The sequence below is a fragment of the Saccoglossus kowalevskii genome, chromosome 3 (genome assembly GCF_978046115.1).
Source record: "Saccoglossus kowalevskii chromosome 3, keSacKowa6.1, whole genome shotgun sequence".
NCBI lineage: Eukaryota > Metazoa > Hemichordata > Enteropneusta > Harrimaniidae > Saccoglossus > Saccoglossus kowalevskii.
In genome coordinates, this window is record NC_140643.1 from 17,691,936 (window position 1) to 17,717,480 (window position 25,545).

General features: G+C 37.7%; 1 protein-coding gene across 1 annotated transcript; it reads left to right on the forward strand.

Moving 5' to 3' along the window:
* Nucleotides 1–2,031: 2,031 nt before the first annotated feature.
* LOC102800666 (transient receptor potential cation channel subfamily V member 5-like) lies at nucleotides 2,032–24,811 on the forward strand. Its single transcript, XM_085496833.1, has 18 exons — nucleotides 2,032–2,091; nucleotides 2,524–2,745; nucleotides 3,785–4,125; nucleotides 4,725–4,974; nucleotides 5,102–5,436; nucleotides 5,981–6,194; nucleotides 6,349–6,464; nucleotides 6,974–7,087; nucleotides 7,780–7,884; nucleotides 8,227–8,378; nucleotides 8,934–9,043; nucleotides 9,512–9,615; nucleotides 9,822–9,839; nucleotides 10,197–10,296; nucleotides 20,603–20,664; nucleotides 21,523–21,680; nucleotides 21,854–22,070; nucleotides 22,219–24,811. Exons 3-18 carry the CDS (start codon nucleotides 3,829–3,831, stop codon nucleotides 22,477–22,479), a joined length of 2,613 nt encoding a protein of 870 aa, XP_085352959.1. The 5' UTR covers nucleotides 2,032–2,091; nucleotides 2,524–2,745; nucleotides 3,785–3,828; the 3' UTR covers nucleotides 22,480–24,811.
* The last annotated feature ends 734 nt before the right edge of the window (nucleotides 24,812–25,545 follow it).

The window sequence follows — 25,545 nt, forward strand, 5'->3', positions numbered from 1 at the left end:
GCTTGAAAGCGACAATGTACATATGAGGTCAAGACATGCATAGTTCCTCAATTGTCGATGAGGGCGCTCTAATACTTTCCCGTGTGGTGATACGCCGTGCACGCGGCAGTTCACAAAGACAACCACCATCTTTAATTTTCCCACAGCATAATTGAATCATTTAAACCGCGCATGTTATTGGACTTATTACAGTGATATTTATTCAACACCATTAGGAACTTGAGTAAATAAATAAATAAACTTATATTGATTATTTAATTTGACAATTTTTGGATATTAAAAATATCTTCTTCAAGTTACAATTCTTTATTTTATGTTTTATGCAATTCAGAGTATAATTGACTTCATCACCTTTTTTGTCACTAGTAAAAATACAATTGGGTGGGCTGCCGCTTCTAGCAATGATCCTTTTCAATTGGTAGACCGTAAGACCGTAGATCCTTGGTTTGTGAATAATGTTACATGTTACTGTGGTCAAGTAGTTCTCTCATTTATACCATTTAATTTGTTGATAGCGTTCGCATTGTTTTCAATGTGTCACCGTTTTTAATTGTATAAGTCCATTTCTTGTCGTAAATTATATCATTTTCATTTGTTTTGAATGTATATTGTCAGTTTCCCAGAGATTTTCATAATAAGCTGTGCTTTAACATTTTAAATTAATTATTGTGAATACACTAGTATCCTTCTGTTTTAAATAAGAAATACTTTGAAATGCAAATTTAAATAATGTTATGTTGCAGTGTAATTTTTGCCCTTGCTCAAAATAGAAAAAAAACACATCTCCGGTTGTAGAACGTACATCTTCACTTTTAAAAGCAATATTTACACCCATTAAAATCTAACAACATTTTAAATAGTAATTATCTTTTTTAGTAATTTTACAACATTACTAGTATTTGCATTCTGCGTAATTCCTCACTGCCATAAAGACAAGTTGGTTTTACTGAACTGAATACAAGTCACGGCGTTCTCACCTGCGTCTCTTTATAAACAATGAATTGTTGATTCAAGCAGTGAAATTATTTTGATTCCAGACCAATCACCATTCGTTATTGTAAAGCCAAATTACTCAAATGTGTTGACTATCTTTAACTCCTTGTTCAATATTAAGGCGCAATTTTTCGTTTATATTTATTTCTTTTTCTTTTTCGAGATATTGCCTGCTAGTTTTAATTCTTTATATTAACTTCTTGTACACATAGGAGTGCGTATCTGAGGCCATATTTTGTGTGTGAATCGTCGGCGTTTAATAAAGCTGCGACTGCTTCATTATCAAGTGATGAGTAAAAAGTAGATTTGTTCATGATTTGGCAAATCATTCTGGAATAAGTTACATACAAATAAAGCTGCACACAATGGACACCCTTGTCGTTTACCTGTGTTACCCGCAACATGGTCAGTTTTGTATGTAGCAGATACATAGTCACTACTTAATTTGAAATTGTTGTGCATATTCAAGATCACGATAATAAACTTGTCACCCACACCAGAATTATAATTTGTGGAATAAACCCACAAAGCTTAACTCGAAGAATCCGTCGTGTCGCATTGAATAGAAGATTTGTACAATGATACTCGTAGCAAGCACTACATTGAAGAACAAATACAAATCCGAGTCAAAAAATCCACATACATTAAGAATATGAGCAACTGGGCAAAATTGGATCAAATAATGAATGACTGACACACGAAACTAAAAACATCAGTTGAAAAAAAAAAACGCGTGATTTTTACAGAAGAAATGGAAGATTATTTCCATTCATGTAGTATAATTCTAATGTGTATTTTCATTTAATAAATGAATTTTGTGATTTGTACTAAACTTTATAATTTAATGCCTGTGTACACTTTCTGTGTATCATTGCTGTTATTTTTGTTTTGTAGTTTAGGGATACTACTTTTATACTTTCTCGGAACAGTCTTAAATTGTTGCATTATATAAGTATGATCGGCCATGGTTAAAATCGCCGCGTATGTGACACAGCCTTTGTCATTGAGGTCAAGGTTTGCAATTTCTTTATTCGTCAATGAGGGCGCTAGACAACTTTCCCCAACGACTTCGACAAACGATTCCATTTTGAACAGCAGGTAAGAAAGCTCAAAATGTAAATCCAGAGTAGATATCTCTGTTTGTTTTTTTAAAAATCATACTATAAATACTCGTAATATATATGTGCGGTTGATAAGGTTTCTTATTGTGTGGCTCATTCAAAAAACACATCTGCTTAAAACGGTTGCAAATGTAAACGCCCAAAAGCTGACAATAGTACTTGAATGCTATGAATTGTGTACTACGTTACCATATTTGCCGAGCGACAACAGTGAATACCGCCGCCGTTAATCTGTGTACTTGAATGCTGATCTATGTTTTGCGAAACCGTGTCGTGATTAACGCCGAACAATTGTGGTAATACTGTCATGGAACAGTCGTTGATGATCTAGGGGCAAAGATCTTACTCGATATAAAAGGAACTGTGCCATTTAATTGGTGAAACTCTGATTCTTTTTTATGTTAATTAGGCTCCGCTTGCATCGTCTGTGTCAATTGGTGTGTTTTCTTCAACTAGAAACGAAAGTGATTTGGAGATAGTAGTTCCGTTACCTACGATTGGCATATACCGATACGCCACGCGCTCTCCTCGTCGCGATAAGTGAGAACCTCAATAACAAAAGAGTGTGTAACGCCGTCACTTTGACGGAGATTAGACAACACCTAAATCACGGTATGTGACAGGATTTAAGGTGAGTGTGACAGATATAACGCACTTATATAACTCAAAGATAGACCAAGAAATAACACACGGCATATATTCGACGATTTCGACAATCGGAAGAGTATATACCCCATCAATATAAAGTATTTGGTGAAGGACACACACCTTGGTAGCATATTACCAATATTGCTGTGTTTTCTATTGTCAAATACTAGTAAGTTAATTCTGTAACACAAGACCATGAGGACAATGCTCAGTTGTAATATGTTTCGGGCGAGTCCTGAGGTCAGTCACACCGTGTTTAAAGACGGTCCACGGTGCCAACTGTTATTGCGCTCATACCCCGTTAACAGAACTGTTTCAGGTGACCACGGTGTCAGCAATCACGGCGGTGGTGGAAAGGACATCATCAGTGGCCTGTAGCAGTTTATTGCACTACTACTGACACTAAAAAGTACCAACACAAGAAAACGTCACTGGCACCATTTTGTTTGGGTCAGCGGGTTCAGCTGAGTACAACTTTGAAAGAAAAAAAAAACTTCATTGTACTACGGCAACCGAGATGGCTCACAACATAGCATTTTATAAAATCATTTTTACAATTCATTAATATTTTGAAAATTCATTTTTATTTTATAATCATTTTTTAATATCCATTTTCGGTTCTGGAATCCATTGTAAAACATTCTTTCGTTTTTAAAAGTCTATTTTCAAGTTCATTTTTTAAAATCCATTTTCATTTTTAAAATCCATATTCGTTTTTAAAACCCATTTTCATGTTTAACATTCATTTTCGTTTTTAAAATATGTTTATATTTTTAAAATTCATTTTTAAAATGTATTAGTAAATGACTTGTAAAAATGGTTTTATGAAATGCCATGCTGTGAGGCACTTCGGTTGCCTTACTATACACAAGTCCACTGAGCTTCCAGTCACTCACGTCTGTTATTACTATTTCCGTTCATTGGACGACAGTTCCAAACAACATCACCGTATCCCGTTTTTAATGTCTTTTTAAAGAAATAACCGCAATAAATAATTAAAATAACGTTTTTTTGGCTTACAGGTTACGGTGACAATTAACGAGCAATTTTTTTATCAATCGTAACCATGGGCAACCGTGTGTGTGGACACAAAGAGCTGGAGGACGAAGATCCTGACACTGCGTGGCAGAAACAGAACAAGGCCCAATCAGAAAAAAGCATGTACAAGATAATTAATTTACAAAACGGGGGTACCCTCCTCGAAACATTCAAAGAAATGAGGGAAAGGAACGATCTAGAAAGTTTCAAGGAGATTGCAGCTAAGGAGCTTCCTCCGTATCTGTATAACGGCGGCGAAGATACCCATCTCATCACTAAGACAGAGTATGTAATGTATTTAAAAATGTGCGCCAAACAAGTTGCGGTGAGTATACGTCACGTGGCATGAGGGCGGCCAACCACCTGTTGACCACTTAACTCATGATAAACGGTCGATTAAAACCTGTATTCCTTTTAACGATAACACTTCCCCTGGTTTCCGTATTTCAAGAAATGTTGCCAAACTGAATGCATGATTGAATTGATTCGACTGGCCGCTTAAAATCTGAAGTAATAGTATATAGAAGTTATGTGTTGTTGATTTGTTTCATGTGTTTGCTTGTTTGTTTTGTATTTACTCTGTGTTTTTGCCAATCAAGGGCGCTAACTGAAACAATTGATATTCAGATTCTGCTATGAAACAGAAATATTCTGTTTTACAACTTTTATCACGTTAAAACATTGCATTTTTTGATACAATAATTGAGAAATAAACGTCCCAGGATGTGTGACCTCATTGAAGGTCATGCCACTAAACTGCATAATAGATCGGTAAAAATTATCACATTTTGAAATTTGATGTGATCACTTACTACGCATAATACACAAGCTCCGCCCAAAGTGAACACATATATGGTAGCGCGCATTATCGCTGTAATGTCAGCGGATCAATGTAAATCTTAGAGGTCGTTTTAATTGATTCAGACAATATGGACAGACGAGAAAGCCAAGCAACTCGGAGAAGAGTTCGACAAAAGACAAGAAGGGCAATTTCGTAACAAGTTTCAGGAGCATGAAGCGTGTTTTGATCTGGATAATCGTGGAGGTGTCGGCGAGACGATCCTTCATCTATGTTATTTGAATAACTCGGACATTCACAAAGAGCTGGCCAAGGTGTTAATTGAAAAATATCCGAAAATGGTATTGGATATTTATGAAGGATACGAATATTACGGTTAGTGTAATTGATTTATTTATTAATTTGCGACTTGATCGATTTCAAAGCATTTTTTTAGCTTCATGTTCAATAAATAAGTTCACAGTTGTCCAAGTCGTGTTAAGTTTATTTTTTTTACTGACAGGGGAATCGTGTCTTCACCTCGCAATCGTTAACCAGGACCTAGAGTCAGTAAAATTTCTTGTGGAAAAGGGTGCTCGTCTAGATCAACGTGCGTCCGGACGTTTCTTTCTTCCGGAGGCTCATAAAGATGGATCGGCGAAGGGTAAAGACATTGATTATTTTGGGTATGCCTATTATGGAGAATATCCCCTTCACTTCGCCGCTTCCGTAGCTAATGAAGATATTTACACGTACTTGTTAGAAAAAAGTAATCCGTTAACTGGTCTAGTAGATCCCAATGCCCAAGACTCATTCGGAAACACCGCACTGCATATGCTGGTAATTCATAATAAGCCGGTAAGTATTCAGTTTATACAAAGGAGAAATAATGTTAGGTTCGAAAATTACTGTGTGACGTGAAGGTCCGCATATGTTGCAGCGCCCTCGTCGACACAACCACTAATGTGAGTCTGTCGTGGGAGGCGCTGACACTTACTCCGACTATGCCAGGCTGGCAACAAATTCGAACGCTGCGTGTCAATACAACTGACACACCCGGAAGTAATCGCATAACTCTAATATAACTCTTTCATATAAGAAAAGACGTTTTGTCTTGCTTGGTACAATGTTGAAATGTACCGTGACTGCACTGTAACCCAATACAGCCCATCGGCGACACACAAACACTGTTGTGGCACAAGGTGTTGGCCAAATTTGTTTTTGTAAATCTGTGCATAGGAGTCGTAATGTTTGTATTACAGTCAGTGGCTAATTAATAACTACACTAATTAAAGTTCATGAATATATTAATGTGAAATTATTATCCAAATTATATCTCCCCCATTATTGTAACATACAATGATTGCAATAATGACAAAATGATCATGTATATTAATATTAGGAAATGTACAAACTGGTCTTGGAGCGCGCTGATCCGGAAATCCGAAACGTGTCAGGGTTAACCCCGCTTGGTTTGGCGTGTAAACTGGGTAGGAACAAACTATTTCAGCAGATCTTAGAAGTGAATAGTACGACCTTTTGGAAATTCAGTAATTTTCACTGCGTTGCGTACCCACTAGACAACATAGACAGCATAAAATCAAATGGCGATCACGGTGAGTAAATGTCAATAACGGTTCAGTTTTGTTTGAAACAACTATATGTGTGTGTGCAATGTACACCTACATGTATTTATATTTATTCATAAATTAACTTCATTTGGATTTTAAGTTTAGCTTTAAGATTAGCTTCTCCTTTTTACTGGTTCAGACTGGGACTCGGCCTTATCAATTATAGTCGGTAGTAACAAGGACGAACATCTCCCAATGTTAGACGGCGGAGTGATACATCTGCTGTTGCTGGAGAAGTGGCGGGTGTTTGCAAAGGTTAGTTAACAGTCAATGGATGCGTAGAAAATCTCGAACTTGTGCTTGCTTTCACAAGTAAATCAAACAAAACTGTTGTTACTTATAGTAAACTCAACACGTGGTTTGTTGTGTCTATTTTATTTAGATAAACCCACAATTCAAGTTGTTCATATGTAACAAATAAACTCCACATTTTTGCGCTTTGGTTAACACTGTGTTTTAGGTGTAATAGTCGGTTGACTTTTCTAAATCAGATATAATCCACCCTGAGGCTCCTTGTTATACATTGTACCTAAACTCAGCACTTTGTTACTGCCCCTGACAAGTAAACTATCTTTGGTACGCGTCGTAGGAAAACATAACCCCAAATGTATAAATTTCTCACCTTTGAAATATTGCACGGGCTCTTTTTATAGTGACATATTGGGGGAGTTTTTCTCCTCAAAAATCATCTAATTCGACAAACATATAAATTTGACAAACATATATTACTAACGCGTCGCTATTTATGTTTAATTTATTTTCAGAGACAATTTACAATTCGTCTTACCTTCGCTATCATATACCTACTAACATTAAGCGTTGCCATATATACCAGACCTGCTGGAGACTTGATTGGTGGAACTGACGTCAAGAGTATTGTAAGTTGACACGTGACCCGACCAATAATACTCTTCGTAAGATTGAACCGAATTCATAATAGTTGGTCATAAATCGTATTATGCATGAAACTATTGTTTTTAATGATGACATGAAACGTCGTTCTTTTTTGTGTTACGGTACATACCGTAAAATGGCTGAATATTATTAAAAAATGCTATTATTTTTTAGAACAGCCTTGTTACACAATGTTAACGTAAACTGACATGTATGATTTTTTTGGAACGCAGATTTTTTAAGTAATCCAGGATAACGAAATGTACCCAGTCACGATATATAATAAGTTATCTACATTGTGTCACCAAATTGAGATATTGGTCAATAACTTCATCATTTATACCAATGATTGAAACATTATAATATTGACAACATTATTGAAGTATAATCACCAGTTTAGAAAAATGGGCTGGTGGTCCCGAACAGTCAATATCCGTACATCGACCAGAAGTACAATTTAGTGCAAAAAATAAATAAATCTGTGATATTTTCATTTTTACCTTGAATTGACTAGTTACCATATGTTAACCATATGTGCGATCTATGTTGTTGACAAGTCGTCCTCGTTTGTTTAATAAAGGCATCATCGTACATTTGCGCATGCGCTTATAAGTAGGGCTATTTAGAAGTGCATGCGCAGTTCAATGTATTTGACTCTATGTTACGTATTTTACAGGTTCGATACGTCGCCGAAGCTTTGACAACGATTGGTTGTTTAATGTATCTAGGCCTCGAATTTTTCCACATTAAAACCGTTAAATTGGGTTACTTTAGTACGATGGTAAGTACGCCCTCTGATGCCAGCATGCGTAGATTTAAAGAAATCATTTCCTATCGATATATACTCAAACGAGATATGTGGTGTAGTTGATTGGTGTGCAAACGGTTTATTTTGTGATGTGTAAATTTAATGTGTACCACATTACAGGTACAGTCGACCGTAGTACACTATGCCCTCTTGTGGCGGTTCTACGCACTTTCATTCTTTTGTTTTTATTATGCGAAGGAATACACATTATTTCCAAATGATCACAATCAGGTTCCGTCTGATATTACCAAGTCATGTAGTATGCACACACTATATAATCACATACTAATCAGATACTTAACGTGTTTTTAATAGCGTAACGTTCCAGCCAAGGGCCTCTTCCTATTCTCCTGTGTCTTGATATTATTGTGCGTACCAATGCGATTCCTGGATAAACGATACATTGAGGATATGTTGGTAATAGCTGCAGTTCCTCTAGCATGGACATATATACTCTTCTTTTACAGGTAAATATGATATTACGTATTACTATGCATGTACCTGGGCTTGGGCATTCCGATAAAGTGCCCCAGTCATTGTCTTCGTGCAAAGCGTTTGAATTCAGTGCTAACAAATAATGCGTTAAACTGTAAACGTCACATGAGACCCGTGTCGAACACGACGCGGCGCAGCAAGGAGGCTGTGGCGATTTTGTTCTGGTTAATGATAACATAGATAAAATGGCGTAATACATAAGTATGTGAATTGTAATTGTTGTAAGTTGTATGAGTTACTTGCCCCGGGTCAAGTTGTTTGCCATTATGGGGACATTGAAGGGCGTCAGGAATACCATATGAAATAAATGGTCACACAAAATGAGTGTGATAAAAAGCATGGTTTACATGTCAGAGTATGCTGACCTTGCGGAAATCTGAAACGCATGAGGGCGACAATGGAGCGAACTAAATTGTTTTAATAAATCATGAAACCCATTTCAAGTTTCTCTCCCAAATAATAACGAGTGGCAGCATCAAGAAAAATTAAAGGTCCTTTTTTCACACACTTTCGTTTTATGTTGACAGGGTTCTGGAAAGTCTAGGACCGTTTGTGACCATGATCTATAAGATGATTGCCGGAGACTTGTTTCGTTTCAGTCTTATCACCATTACTATATTGTCCTCGTTTTCCCCAGGTAAGTGTACCGTTACGTCATTAGTTCGAGTATTACGTAGGTGGAGATTACAATTTGGAAACGCCATGGCTCAAAAATGGGTAAAATTTCCGAGAAACAAAAGCACGAAATGTAAAGGAAAAATGACAAAAAAAAATAAACATTTTTGTTTCCGTGGTGATTTTGATTTTTAGAGTATACTCACTGAGTTTCAATTTTACCAATTTACCAGTGAAACAATGCGTTCTTAGTTATTTTGCGTATCCACAGGGTTATAATTTATCGCATTATTAAATTAAAATAATTTATTGAATTTCCAGAGTAAGCTGCTATTATACAATAATATCTTAGGGTATGTAGTTGCATGACACTTCAGAGATGCTCAGAGCGACAACATTTGATCTCGTCTTGAACACCATAACATTCAGATCATTGCATTACAACCATGAGTCAGATGAATTGTAATGTTACTAAATTTGTGCGTTTCAGCGTTTTACTTCCTCTTTAAAGACATCGGAGTTTACGTATTTACATTCGATACGGTCTATGGCACCTGGATGAGTTTATTTCATATGGCGTTTGGCGAGTTTGCAGTAAGTATACAAGTGTGGCGAATGGTATTACTACGCATGCGTATAAATACTCGTCTATGGAATGTGCACCGTTCAATACGATAAAATACATGCGTACCTGATCACTGACGACTATATGTCAGTCTGTTGCTTTCGATCGAAAATTTGAAGCGGTCTAATTCTGTATTATGTTTACTACATTTTTATTTTTTCTTATTCATTTTCAGACTCTTATCAGTGGAAAGGTAAGGGCATTACAACTAGCACAAATATAGAAAGCAGTATTTTCACTATATCACAACTATTCAGCAATGACCCGCCGACCAAACTCAAAATATCGACCATATTTCTGGAAAATTGTTTTTTCGTTATTGTATTCCATAATTAAATTAGATATCTTGATAGTAGGTAGTTCTCCTCAACTTGTGGTCATTTTTAACATAACCCTAAATTTGTAGTTCTACGAGTTTGTCTCCATCTTCTAAGGCTTAGGAATAGCCTCGGTCATGCGCACTTCGGCAATTCTAAGCCAAAAACACCTCATTATCTTCGGCCCTTATATATACAGCGCATTTCATGGTGCTTTTTTTTTTCGTTTTCAGGATGACGAAATCGAACTAAGTCGCTCCCCTATACTGACAAAACTCATTTTCGTTATTTTCATGTTGCTAGTTCCTATATTGTTACTTAGCATGTTAATTGGTGAGTATTAATGAATGTTGATTGATATTGGTTGGTGATTAGATTAGATTAACGTGTGCAAGATGGTAGTCCTAAAACCGTGATATTGGTTAGATTAACGTGTGCAAGATGGTAGTCCCAATACCGTGATATTGGTTAGATTAACGTGTGCAAGATGGTAGTCCCAATTCCGTGATATTGGTTAGATTAACGTGTACAAGATGGTAGTCCCAATACCGTTATATTGGTTAGATTAACGTGTGCAAGATGGTAGTCCCAATACCGTTATATTGGTTAGATTAACGTGTGCAAGATGGTAGTCCTAATACCGTGATATTGGTTAGATTAACGTGTGCAAGATGGTAGTCCCAATACCGTTATATTGGTTAGATTAACGTGTGCAAGATGGTAGTCCCAATACCGTTATATTGGTTAGATTAACGTGTGCAAGATGGTAGTCCCAATACCGTGATATTGGTTAGATTAACGTGTACATGATGGTAGTCCCAATACCGTTATATTGGTTAGATTAACGTGTGCAAGATGGTAGTCCCAATACCGTGATATTGGTTAGATTAACGTGTGCAAGATGGTAGTCCCAATACCGTGATATTGGTTAGATTAACGTGTGCAAGATGGTAGTCCCAATACCGTGATATTGGTTAGATTAACGTGTGCAAGATGGTAGTCCCAATACCGTGATATTGGTTAGATTAACGTGTGCAAGATGGTAGTCCCAATACCGTGATATTGGTTAGATTAACGAGTGCAAGATGGTAGTCCCAATACCGTGATATTTGTTAGATTAACGTGTGCAAGATGGTAGTCCCAATACCGTGATATTGGTTAGATTAACGTGTGCAAGATGGTAGTCCCAATACCGTGATATTGGTTAGATTAACGTGTACAAGATGGTAGTCCCAATACCGTGATATTGGTTAGATTAACGTGTGCAAGATGGTAGTCCCAATACCGTGATATTGGTTAGATTAACGTGTGCAAGATGGTAGTCCCAATACCGTGATATTGGTTAGATTAACGTGTGCAAGATAGTAGTCCCAATACCGTGATATTGGTTAGATTAACGTGTGCAAGATGGTAGTCCCAATACCGTGATATTGGTTAGATTAACGTGTGCAAGATGGTAGCCCCGATACCGTGATATTGGTTAGATTAACGTGTACAAGATGGTAGTCCCAATACCGTGATATTGGTTAGATTAACGTATGGTAGTCCCAATACCGTGATATTGGTTAGATTAACGTGTGCAAGATGGTAGTCCCAATACCGTGATATTGGTTAGATTAACGTGTACATGATGGTAGTCCCAATACCGTTATATTGGTTAGATTAACGTGTGCAAGATGGTAGTCCCAATACCGTGATATTGGTTAGATTAACGTGTGCAAGATGGTAGTCCCAATACCGTGATATTGGTTAGATTAACGTGTGCAAGATGGTAGTCCCAATACCGTGATATTGGTTAGATTAACGTGTGCAAGATGGTAGTCCCAATACCGTGATATTGGTTAGATTAACGTGTGCAAGATGGTAGTCCCAATACCGTGATATTGGTTAGATTAACGTGTGCAAGATGGTAGTCCCAATACCGCGATATTGGTTAGATTAACGTGTGCAAGATGGTAGTCCCAATACCGTGATATTGGTTAGATTAACGTGTGCAAGATGGTAGTCCCAATACCGTGATATTGGTTAGATTAACGTGTACAAGATGGTAGTCCCAATACCGTGATATTGGTTAGATTAACGTGTGCAAGATGGTAGTCCCAATACCGTGATATTGGTTAGATTAACGTGTGCAAGATGGTAGTCCCAATACCGTGATATTGGTTAGATTAACGTGTGCAAGATGGTAGTCCCAATACCGTGATATTGGTTAGATTAACGTGTGCAAGATGGTAGTCCCAATACCGTGATATTGGTTAGATTAACGTGTGCAAGATGGTAGCCCCGATACCGTGATATTGGTTAGATTAACGTGTACAAGATGGTAGTCCCAATACCGTGATATTGGTTAGATTAACGTATGGTAGTCCCAATACCGTGATATTGGTTAGATTAACGTGTGCAAGATGGTAGTCCCAATACCGTGATATTGGTTAGATTAACGTGTGCAAGATGGTAGTCCCAATACCGTGATATTGGTTAGATTAACGTGTGCAAGATGGTAGTCCCAATACCGTGATATTGGTTAGATTAACGTGTGCAAGATGGTAGTCCCAATACCGTGATATTGGTTAGATTAACGTGTACAAGATGGTAGTCCCAATACCGTGATATTGGTTAGATTAACGTGTGCAAGATGGTAGTCCCAATACCGTGATATTGGTTAGATTAACGTGTGCAAGATGGTAGTCCCAATACCGTGATATTGGTTAGATTAACGTGTGCAAGATGGTAGTCCCAATACCGTGATATTGGTTAGATTAACGTGTGCAAGATGGTAGTCCCAATACCGTGATATTGGTTAGATTAACGTGTGCAAGATGGTAGTCCCAATACCGCGATATTGGTTAGATTAACGTGTGCAAGATGGTAGTCCCAATACCGTGATATTGGTTAGATTAACGTGTGCAAGATGGTAGTCCCAATACCGTGATATTGGTTAGATTAACGTGTACAAGATGGTAGTCCCAATACCGTGATATTGGTTAGATTAACGTGTGCAAGATGGTAGTCCCAATACCGTGATATTGGTTAGATTAACGTGTGCAAGATGGTAGTCCCAATACCGTGATATTGGTTAGATTAACGTGTGCAAGATGGTAGTCCCAATACCGTGATATTGGTTAGATTAACGTGTGCAAGATGGTAGTCCCAATACCGTGATATTGGTTAGATTAACGTGTGCAAGATGGTAGCCCCGATACCGTGATATTGGTTAGATTAACGTGTACAAGATGGTAGTCCCAATACCGTGATATTGGTTAGATTAACGTATGGTAGTCCCAATACCGTGATATTGGTTAGATTAACGTGTGCAAGATGGTAGTCCCAATACCGTGATATTGGTTAGATTAACGTGTGCAAGATGGTAGTCCCAATACCGTGATATTGGTTAGATTAACGTGTGCAAGATGGTAGTCCCAATACCGTGATATTGGTTAGATTAACGTGTGCAAGATGGTAGTCCCAATACCGTGATATTGGTTAGATTAACGTGTGCAAGATGGTAGTCCCAATACCGTGATATTGGTTAGATTAACGTGTGCAAGATGGTAGCCCCGATACCGTGATTTTGGTTAGATTAACGTGTACAAGATGGTAGTCCCAATACCGTGATATTGGTTAGATTAACGTATGGTAGTCCCAATACCGTGATATTGGTTAGATTAACGTGTGCAAGATGGTAGTCCCAATACCGTGATATTGGTTAGATTAACGTGTGCAAGATGGTAGTCCCAATACCGTGATATTGGTTAGATTAACGTGTGCAAGATGGTAGTCCCAATACCGTGATATTGGTTAGATTAACGTGTGCAAGATGGTAGTCCCAATACCGTGATATTGGTTAGATTAACGTGTACAAGATGGTAGTCCCAATACCGTGATATTGGTTAGATTAACGTGTGCAAGATGGTAGTCCCAATACCGTGATATTGGTTAGATTAACGTGTGCAAGATGGTAGTCCCAATACCGTGATATTGGTTAGATTAACGTGTGCAAGATGGTAGTCCCAATACCGTGATATTGGTTAGATTAACGTGTGCAAGATGGTAGTCCCAATACCGTGATATTGGTTAGATTAACGTGTGCAAGATGGTAGTCCCAATACCGCGATATTGGTTAGATTAACGTGTGCAAGATGGTAGTCCCAATACCGTGATATTGGTTAGATTAACGTGTGCAAGATGGTAGTCCCAATACCGTGATATTGGTTAGATTAACGTGTACAAGATGGTAGTCCCAATACCGTGATATTGGTTAGATTAACGTGTGCAAGATGGTAGTCCCAATACCGTGATATTGGTTAGATTAACGTGTGCAAGATGGTAGTCCCAATACCGTGATATTGGTTAGATTAACGTGTACAAGATGGTAGTCCCAATACCGTGATATTGGTTAGATTAACGTATGGTAGTCCCAATACCGTGATATTGGTTAGATTAACGTGTGCAAGATGGTAGTCCCAATACCGTGATATTGGTTAGATTAACGTGTGCAAGATGGTAGTCCCAATACCGTGATATTGGTTAGATTAACGTGTGCAAGATGGTAGTCCCAATACCGTGATATTGGTTAGATTAACGTGTGCAAGATGGTAGTCCCAATACCGTGATATTGGTTAGATTAACGTGTGCAAGATGGTAGTCCCAATACCGTGATATTGGTTAGATTAACGTGTGCAAGATGGTAGTCCCAATACCGTGATATTGGTTAGATTAACGTGTGCAAGATGGTAGTCCCAATACCGTGATATTGGTTAGATTAACGTGTGCAAGATGGTAGTCCCAATACCGTGATATTGGTTAGAATAACGTGTGCAAGATGGTAGTCCCAATACCGTGATATTGGTTAGATTAACGTATACAAGATGGTAGTCCCAATACCGTGATATTGGTTAGATTAACGTGTGCAAGATGGTAGTCCCAATACCGTGATATTGGTTAGATTAACGTGTGCAAGATGGTAGTCCCAATACCGTGATATTGGTTAGATTAACGTGTGCAAGATAGTAGTCCCAATACCGTGATATTGGTTAGATTAACGTGTACAAGATGGTAGTCCCAATACCGTGATATTGGTTAGAATAACGTGTGCAAGATGGTAGTCCCAATACCGTGATTTGGTTAGATTAACGTGTACAAGATGGTAGTCCCAATACCGTGATATTGGTTAGATTAACGTGTGCAAGATGGTAGTCCCAATACCGTGATATTAGTTAGATTAACGTGTGCAAGATGGTAGTCCCAATACCGTGATATTGGTTAGATTAACGTGTGCAAGATGGTAGTCCCAATACCGTGATATTGGTTAGATTAACGTGTACAAGATAGTAGTCCCAATACCGTGATATTGGTTAGATTAACGTGTGCAAGATGGTAGTCCCAATACCGTGATATTGGTTAGATTAACGTGTACAAGATGGTAGTCCCAAAACCGTGATATTGGTTAGATTAACGTGTACAAGATGGTAGTCCCAATACCGTGATATTGGTTAGATTAACGTGTGCAAGATGGTAGTCCCAATACCGTGATATTGGTTAGATTAACGTGTGCAAGATAGTAGTCCCAATACCGTGATATTGGTTAGATTAACGTGTACAAGATAGTAGTCCCAATACCGTGATATTGGTTAGATTAACGTGTGCAAGATGGTAGTCCCAATACCGTGATATTGGTTAGATTAACGTGTGCAAGATGGTAGTCCCAATACCGTGATATTGGTTAGATTAACGTGTACAAGATGGTAGTCCCAATACCGTGATATTGGTTAGATTAACGTGTGCAAGATGGTAGTCCCAATACCGTGATATTGGTTAGATTAACGTGTACAAGATGGTAGTCCCAATACCGTGATATTGGTTAGATTAACGTGTGCAAGATGGTAGTCCCAATACCGTGATATTGGTTAGATTAACGTGTGCAAGATGGTAGTCCCAATACCGTGATATTGGTTAGATTAACGTGTGCAAGATGGTAGTCCCTATACCGTGATATTGGTTAGATTAACGTGTACAAGATGGTAATCCCAATACCGTGATATTGGTTAGATTAACGTGTGCAAGATGGTAGTCCCAATACCGTGATATTGGTTAGATTAACGTGTGCAAGATGGTAGTCCCAATACCGTGATATTGGTTAGATTAACGTATGGTAGTCCCAATACCGTGATATTGGTTAGATTAACGTATGGTAGTCCCAATACCGTGATATTGGTTAGATTAACGTATGGTAGTCCCAATACCGTGATATTGGTTAGATTAACGTGTGCAAGATGGTAGTCCCAATACCGTGATATTGGTTAGATTAACGTATGGTAGTCCCAATACCGTGATATTGGTTAGATTAACGTGTGCAAGATGGTAGTCCCAATACCGTGATATTGGTTAGATTAACGTGTGCAAGATGGTAGTCCCAATACCGTGATATTGGTTAGATTAACGTGTGCAAGATGGTAGTCCCAATACCGCGATATTGGTTAGATTAACGTGTGCAAGATGGTAGTCCCAATACCGTGATATTGGTTAGATTAACGTGTGCAAGATGGTAGTCCCAATACCGTGATATTGGTTAGATTAACGTGTACAAGATGGTAGTCCCAATACCGTGATATTGGTTAGATTAACGTGTGCAAGATGGTAGTCCCAATACCGTGATATTGGTTAGATTAACGTGTGCAAGATGGTAGTCCCAATACCGTGATATTGGTTAGATTAACGTGTGCAAGATGGTAGTCCCAATACCGTGATATTGGTTAGATTAACGTGTGCAAGATGGTAGTCCCAATACCGTGATATTGGTTAGATTAACGTGTGCAAGATGGTAGCCCCGATACCGTGATATTGGTTAGATTAACGTGTACAAGATGGTAGTCCCAATACCGTGATATTGGTTAGATTAACGTATGGTAGTCCCAATACCGTGATATTGGTTAGATTAACGTGTGCAAGATGGTAGTCCCAATACCGTGATATTGGTTAGATTAACGTGTGCAAGATGGTAGTCCCAATACCGTGATATTGGTTAGATTAACGTGTGCAAGATGGTAGTCCCAATACCGTGATATTGGTTAGATTAACGTGTGCAAGATGGTAGTCCCAATACCGTGATATTGGTTAGATTAACGTGTGCAAGATGGTAGTCCCAATACCGTGATATTGGTTAGATTAACGTGTGCAAGATGGTAGCCCCGATACCGTGATATTGGTTAGATTAACGTGTACAAGATGGTAGTCCCAATACCGTGATATTGGTTAGATTAACGTATGGTAGTCCCAATACCGTGATATTGGTTAGATTAACGTGTGCAAGATGGTAGTCCCAATACCGTGATATTGGTTAGATTAACGTGTGCAAGATGGTAGTCCCAATACCGTGATATTGGTTAGATTAACGTGTGCAAGATGGTAGTCCCAATACCGTGATATTGGTTAGATTAACGTGTGCAAGATGGTAGTCCCAATACCGTGATATTGGTTAGATTAACGTGTACAAGATGGTAGTCTCAATACCGTGATATTGGTTAGATTAACGTGTGCAAGATGGTAGTCCCAATACCGTGATATTGGTTAGATTAACGTGTGCAAGATGGTAGTCCCAATACCGTGATATTGGTTAGATTAACGTGTGCAAGATGGTAGTCCCAATACCGTGATATTGGTTAGATTAACGTGTGCAAGATGGTAGTCCCAATACCGTGATATTGGTTAGATTAACGTGTGCAAGATGGTAGTCCCAATACCGCGATATTGGTTAGATTAACGTGTGCAAGATGGTAGTCCCAATACCGTGATATTGGTTAGATTAACGTGTGCAAGATGGTAGTCCCAATACCGTGATATTGGTTAGATTAACGTGTACAAGATGGTAGTCCCAATACCGTGATATTGGTTAGATTAACGTGTGCAAGATGGTAGTCCCAATACCGTGATATTGGTTAGATTAACGTGTGCAAGATGGTAGTCCCAATACCGTGATATTGGTTAGATTAACGTGTACAAGATGGTAGTCCCAATACCGTGATATTGGTTAGATTAACGTATGGTAGTCCCAATACCGTGATATTGGTTAGATTAACGTGTGCAAGATGGTAGTCCCAATACCGTGATATTGGTTAGATTAACGTGTGCAAGATGGTAGTCCCAATACCGTGATATTGGTTAGATTAACGTGTGCAAGATGGTAGTCCCAATACCGTGATATTGGTTAGATTAACGTGTGCAAGATGGTAGTCCCAATACCGTGATATTGGTTAGATTAACGTGTGCAAGATGGTAGTCCCAATACCGTGATATTGGTTAGATTAACGTGTGCAAGATGGTAGTCCCAATACCGTGATATTGGTTAGATTAACGTGTGCAAGATGGTAGTCCCAATACCGTGATATTGGTTAGATTAACGTGTGCAAGATGGTAGTCCCAATACCGTGATATTGGTTAGAATAACGTGTGCAAGATGGTAGTCCCAATACCGTGATATTGGTTAGATTAACGTATACAAGATGGTAGTCCCAATACCGTGATATTGGTTAGATTAACGTGTGCAAGATGGTAGTCCCAATACCGTGATATTGGTTAGATTAACGTGTGCAAGATGGTAGTCCCAATACCGTGATATTGGTTAGATTAACGTGTGCAAGATAGTAGTCCCAATACCGTGATATTGGTTAGATTAACGTGTACAAGATGGTAGTCCCAATACCGTGATATTGGTTAGATTAACGTGTGCAAGATGGTAGTCCCAATACCGTGATTTGGTTAGATTAACGTGTACAAGATGGTAGTCCCAATACCGTGATATTGGTTAGATTAACGTGTGCAAGATGGTAGTCCCAATACCGTGATATTAGTTAGATTAACGTGTGCAAGATGGTAGTCCCAATACCGTGATATTGGTTAGATTAACGTGTGCAAGATGGTAGTCCCAATACCGTGATATTGGTTAGATTAACGTGTACAAGATAGTAGTCCCAATACCGTGATATTGGTTAGATTAACGTGTGCAAGATGGTAGTCCCAATACCGTGATATTGGTTAGATTAACGTGTACAAGATGGTAGTCCCAAAACCGTGATATTGGTTAGATTAACGTGTACAAGATGGTAGTCCCAATACCGTGATATTGGTTAGATTAACGTGTGCAAGATGGTAGTCCCAATACCGTGATATTGGTTAGATTAACGTGTGCAAGATAGTAGTCCCAATACCGTGATATTGGTTAGATTAACGTGTACAAGATAGTAGTCCCAATACCGTGATATTGGTTAGATTAACGTGTGCAAGATGGTAGTCCCAATACCGTGATATTGGTTAGATTAACGTGTGCAAGATGGTAGTCCCAATACCGTGATATTGGTTAGATTAACGTGTACAAGATGGTAGTCCCAATACCGTGATATTGGTTAGATTAACGTGTGCAAGATGGTAGTCCCAATACCGTGATATTGGTTAGATTAACGTGTACAAGATGGTAGTCCCAATACCGTGATATTGGTTAGATTAACGTGTGCAAGATGGTAGTCCCAATACCGTGATATTGGTTAGATTAACGTGTGCAAGATGGTAGTCCCAATACCGTGATATTGGTTAGATTAACGTGTGCAAGATGGTAGTCCCTATACCGTGATATTGGTTAGATTAACGTGTACAAGATGGTAATCCCAATACCGTGATATTGGTTAGATTAACGTGTGCAAGATGGTAGTCCCAATACCGTGATATTGGTTAGATTAACGTGTGCAAGATGGTAGTCCCAATACCGTGATATTGGTTAGATTAACGTATGGTAGTCCCAATACCGTGATATTGGTTAGATTAACGTATGGTAGTCCCAATACCGTGATATTGGTTAGATTAACGTATGGTAGTCCCAATACCGTGATATTGGTTAGATTAACGTGTGCAAGATGGTAGTCCCAATACCGTGATATTGGTTAGATTAACGTATGGTAGTCCCAATACCGTGATATTGGTTAGATTAACGTGTGCAAGATGGTAGTCCCAATACCGTGATATTGGTTAGATTAACGTGTGCAAGATAGTAGTCTCAATACCGTGATATTGGTTAGATTAACGTGTACAAGATGGTAGTCCCAATACCGTGATATTGGTTAGATTAACGTGTACAAGATGGTAGTCTCAATACCGTGATATTGGTTAGATTAACGTGTGCAAGATAGTAGTCCCAATACCGTGATATTGGTTAGATTAACGTGTGCAAGATAGTAGTCTCAATACCGTGATATTGGTTAGATTAACGTGTACAAGATGGTAGTCCCAATACCGTGATATTGGTTAGATTAACGTGTACAAGATGGTAGTCCCAATACCGTGATACGAGTTATTACACTACTATATCTCTTTTATATGTGACCGCTATACGAATGAAAATGAATTTCTAAAGAAATATCGTATTTAAAAAGACAGTATACTTTGGTAAAGTGAATTCTGATCAACAAAGATAAAAAACGACATTATATTTATGTCCGTCCGTGCACTGTTTTCTGTGGAGCAGGTGCCAACTAGAAATATGCTATCAATTTGTTCTCTGCCAGAACGAATTTACGAATTCGAGATTCGATCGTTAATATGTCTTTATGTTCATGTTTTCTTTTGTCTGTAAGCTATTGTTTTCTTTTAACAGCTATGATGACAAATACGTACCAAAAAATCCTCGTTCGATCTAGAAAGGAGTGGCAAAGACAGGTAGGATTTTTTTCTAAAGCGTTTCGAAGATTTGCCGGCAAAATGGCTGAAACATTTTGGTTTAGCTCTAAAATGAGGCATTCAAGACTTCGCATCGGACTTTACGAGGCTTTCTTTTATTTAAAGGGCGGTAGTCGGCGCGCTGCGCATGTGAAACATTTGTGTTGATAAACATTGAGTTTCCCGTGATCCAATGCGCTCTTCTAATTGAAATGAGAGGTACGAGGTTTGAACCGGTGACTTCTTCGATACCTTCCAATCACCTGAAAATACCTAAGTAAAGCTTGGTAACGTCTCAGTTTGTACTCGTTGATCTGCGCAACAGTCAAAGTCACCATCTTTGTTTATATGAGACCCATATACCTCGCGCATGCGTGATGCGACGACTACCGCCTATTAAACTAGCATCTAAAAAGTACGAAATGTTAATTTTATTAATTTAAATGATCATCTACATGTGGGATGTACGTCTCGCTAGCCACGAGGAATTAGATGGCGCCTCAGTACTCAGTCTGGTCCGGCCAATTGTCACTGGGTGGTTCTATTCTACGATAAACAATGACACAAATGACAGCGTGTAGAAAAATACTGAATCGGCGTGGGACCTCAGTATCTACAGCTTCCCAGCTATTTTCGACAGAGAAGCGATGAAACAGACGGAGGAAGCCAGAGTATGATCCAGTGGTTCTCGAAATGTATAGCTTTTCTCCGATTTGCATTGCCACGCTTCACCGGTACCATTCAAACTAATTCGACATGATATCAACTATTGGATTTTTGTAACTAGAGTCGACGTCATTAAAACACTTATACCCATCAAATAAATGCGCTAAATTACGTCTGTTCATCAATCTTTAGTGGGCTAAGATCGTAGTGGTAATGGAACGTTCCTGTACAAAACAACACCTACAGAAGTACCAACAACTGTACTCCATTGATGCACCGAAACCCAAATCCATGGCAAAGAAGATATCGGAAAGTACAGCAACTATGACCCATAGTTCCAACAGAAACATGTACGTGAATATTACGTTTTACACACATTTAATTGAAAATCAAGATTCTCGTTCCAGTCACGTTGAGTTTTGTGCATATGTGTATCTATGTGTGCCGTTTCCATGGGAACGTGTGTTTGAGGCGTAATGGTTTTCCAACTATTTTATTTAACCGTTCCATATTTGTTCCGCAGAGGATCCATGACTTCGTTTGGTGATGCGTCAAGTTACGTTTCGACGATACACGCCGATGGGCAGGAGGAAGACGAGATGTGCCCTGCTCTCATGATTGTCAAACCTATCACGAATGGTGTCGACATGAAGACGAACAAGAGCAAACTATTATTCAGAGGGCAAAGTGGTGATTCTGATGATGACGACGAGAGTCAGATGTCACTCAGAGATTGGAAGGTATGTATACAACCCGTTATCAATATCTCTGTCTCATGGCGTTGCTCTTCGCCGTGCGTGGAGTTTGTGACACTCACGGGGCCACGTGGCTCTTGGACAAGTTGACACATTCTAACGACCATGTATTGTCTATTATGCATAATCACAGGTCGTAAGTAGTAATGCCAGACAAAAACTCGCCATTCAGGGCACGAAGGGGTCGAAATCGAAACACAAAGCGTCAGAAAAACGGAAGAAATCCGCCAGTTTCCTAGTAGGCACCAAACCGAAGAGCAGCATATCAGTGGAGCCGTTAATATCGAACTTGGACGGTAGTCGACCAGTAAGTCGACATTCAGACAGTCGACCTACCAGTCTTAAGTCTGACGTTGGTACTAATACATCTGACGTATCAACTCCGAAGACGTAAAGCTCAATAGCAATAAGATTTGCACTTATTTAAAAAAAAGGGAATTGTTGAAAAACTTCATAACATATATTTATCCCATAAATGCTAGACCATTAAGTGTACCGTCTTTTTTACTTTAAATATTATAAGAAAATGCCATCACGTGACATGAAAATATAATTAATATTTAATTCATTTACAAATGCTATCTAGGACGTTGGTGGCGCAATGTATATATTTTGTTTATATTAGATATGTTTATAATGTGTACATATGTATACTAGATTTGCGTGTAACAATTATGTATATAATATATAAATAATTTAAATTTGATTATCATTAATGGGCGAATAGTTATTAATCCGAACTATATGATTGAACGACATAGCATGACACGTGACTTTGATTAGAGTGCATACATTTACGACAAGCCTTACGACATGTTTCTCTACGGCAACATCTTGTACTGTCCCTTTTACTGCCGTTTTGTTATGATGATTGTGACTTGCAACGTTTCCATCCAGCACTACCCAGTCTACTCATGGCAGCATCACAAAGTTTATCCCAGCAGATTCACTGTTAATGTATTAGTCTGCCATTTCAAAGCCGATCAGTTTTTAGTAATATATCATTTAACAATTGAAGCTAGGTTATTTATTAAACACGTTTGGGATTCAAATATAACATTGATTTGAAAATAAAGGTAGCTTATTTTACTGAATTTTCGCCAGAATATTTCCAAATGAAGCGTAAGTACTACTTACCTTATCATACCATAAACATGAGAATCGTTTGTGATTTAACAGTACTGTTATATAATTTTTTATCATAAAAATTGAATTATCGCTGTATTATACCTACTAATCCATGACAGTTGCATTCCATGCGATAGAACTTACCAAGAACAGAAAACAACACATTTATTTTTAAGTCTCGTCATTAGTTACCCAAGAAGTGTATTTAAGAAACAGTTACACGCAGCAAACCGTAATACAGTTTATTTCGACAACTTTGAAAAGAAGTACAAGGAAAAGTAAACTTACGCATGTGTTCACTTCAAAGGTAAGCACACTGCCGCTACTTTACAGACCACAGTAGAAGTAGTAACCCTGCTCAGACAGAAGAACATGTGAACAGTATGCCTCCGCAGATCGTTACTCACGTTTGCAATTGAATAAATGGTTATTTCACCCGACCTCGTGTATTTTTTTTTGAGTTTGAGTTACCAGTGAATGCTTCTTAAAGACGTGTAAACAAAGTAAAATACCTATCACTTTCGATTATGCCCCGAAAATACCTATAATTTTTGTTTTATTTTTGAAATTTTTTATTGGAGAAACATTATGAAAGATACATTTCAGATGTTAGGTAATATGGAAATCGTTAAATGTTAATACATTACAGCTCTATTTGTCAAAAGGTCTGGATGCTTTACATGTAACAGTATAATTGACATATTACAGTAATAAGTGTATTCAGTTCGTTTCTTAAATACTTTGGACACTTGTTTTCAAGTAATTACCCCCATTTCTTTATATGACTATTTAATTTATTCCTTCTCGAAGCAATAAAATATTCGAATTGCTAATATGCTGTACATATTTAATGTATCCAATGAAATCAGGATTTTGTTTCTTTGTTCGAGAAATATAAATAAAACGTTTTGCAATTAGAATAAGTTAAATTAGTCAAGCAAGTTTTCTGTTCATCTCCAAGTATAATTTGTGCTGCATTGAGAGTAGTATGTAAATAAAGTTTCCTTCCCCATAACATAAAAAAAACATTCTCAACATTCCTCAATATAACTACAATTACAAAAAGATGAATTAGTATTTCAGGTTCAGAATTACAGAATGTACATTTATCTGAATCAACTCTAGGGGGCGTCCATTTACACAACATTTGTTGGTAAATATTATGTAAAATCTTAAATTTGAAATTCGCTTAGTTTGTTGTCAACTGTAAGACGGAATCTATGTCTACATTCAGCAAGTTGACAACAACAATTTCTGATCTGGGAGTAATACAATTATAATCCACAATAGATTTGAACATATTTCTTGTATTACAATCATGAATATTAATGTTAGTGGTACTAATGTTGAAATGTACAACTTATTCTTCTGGAATGGTTGTATTTTGTTTCACCTCAACTAGTAGTACATGTATTAGACCAAACCATTGTAAAACATATCTACTTGAAGCAATTTCTTCTCTTTGTAATAGACGACCAGTTTCATGAAACAGTTGTCCAACAAATATTATGCTGTGATTAAACAATTCATGTAAGAATAAAGATCTACCCCTATAAGAATATTTCTATTATTCCATATGACGGGGTTAAGAGTAACAATGTTGCTATTTTCTATGAATGGATAAGACTTAAAGTATGACCATGTTGATAACATGCTTTTAAAGAAACCTGATACATTTATGTCAAGCAAAACAAAATTCACGCCACTATGTTTTCAGTATTATGTCAAAATTTATTTTCTATGCCTGATGGGGGTTTTCATTTCAGTAACGCCTTATCAAATGTATCCTCTGTGCTCTATAGATTGTAAAAATATCTGGCATAGTAAGTCATCCCTTTTCCATTTTACCATAGTTTTTCGGGCTATTTTATTAGGACCTTTCCAAAGAAAATTGTACAAGAGTTTATTATTATTTTTCAATAATTTTACAGGAATATTGGCATTACTATTTATATATTGAATTCTCGATATTCCCATTGATTTAATAATTTGAATTTTTCTAAGTAAAGTGAGATTTCTACTTTCCCAAAAACTGAGAGATTTCTCAAGACACTCAAGTGGGTTTGCAAAATTTAAATTCGCAGCAGTTCCATGATCATGGGACATGTATATGCTAACTATTTTAATTGGTTTGTTTGGCCAGGTAACATTTAGCGGAGTTAAATTGCTGTTTTCATGTTTCCCAACCACATGGCTTCACATTTAGTATGATTTACCTTCAGACCAGAGTCATTATTGATTTTTGTTAATAAATCAAATAAATGTTCAGCTGACTGTATATCATTCATAAAACAAGTGAGATCACCTGAAAATGAGGCATTCTTAATTTCAG

Coding starts and splice junctions, on each gene's coding strand:
- LOC102800666 (XM_085496833.1), top strand. CDS start 3,829: ATGGGCAACCGTGTGTGTGGACACAAAGAGCTGGAGGACGAAGATCCT. Junction 6,195..6,348: donor AAAATCAAATGGCGATCACG/GTGAGTAAATGT, acceptor TTACTGGTTCAG/ACTGGGACTCGGCCTTATCA. Junction 10,297..20,602: donor GTTACTTAGCATGTTAATTG/GTGAGTATTAAT, acceptor TTCTTTTAACAG/CTATGATGACAAATACGTAC.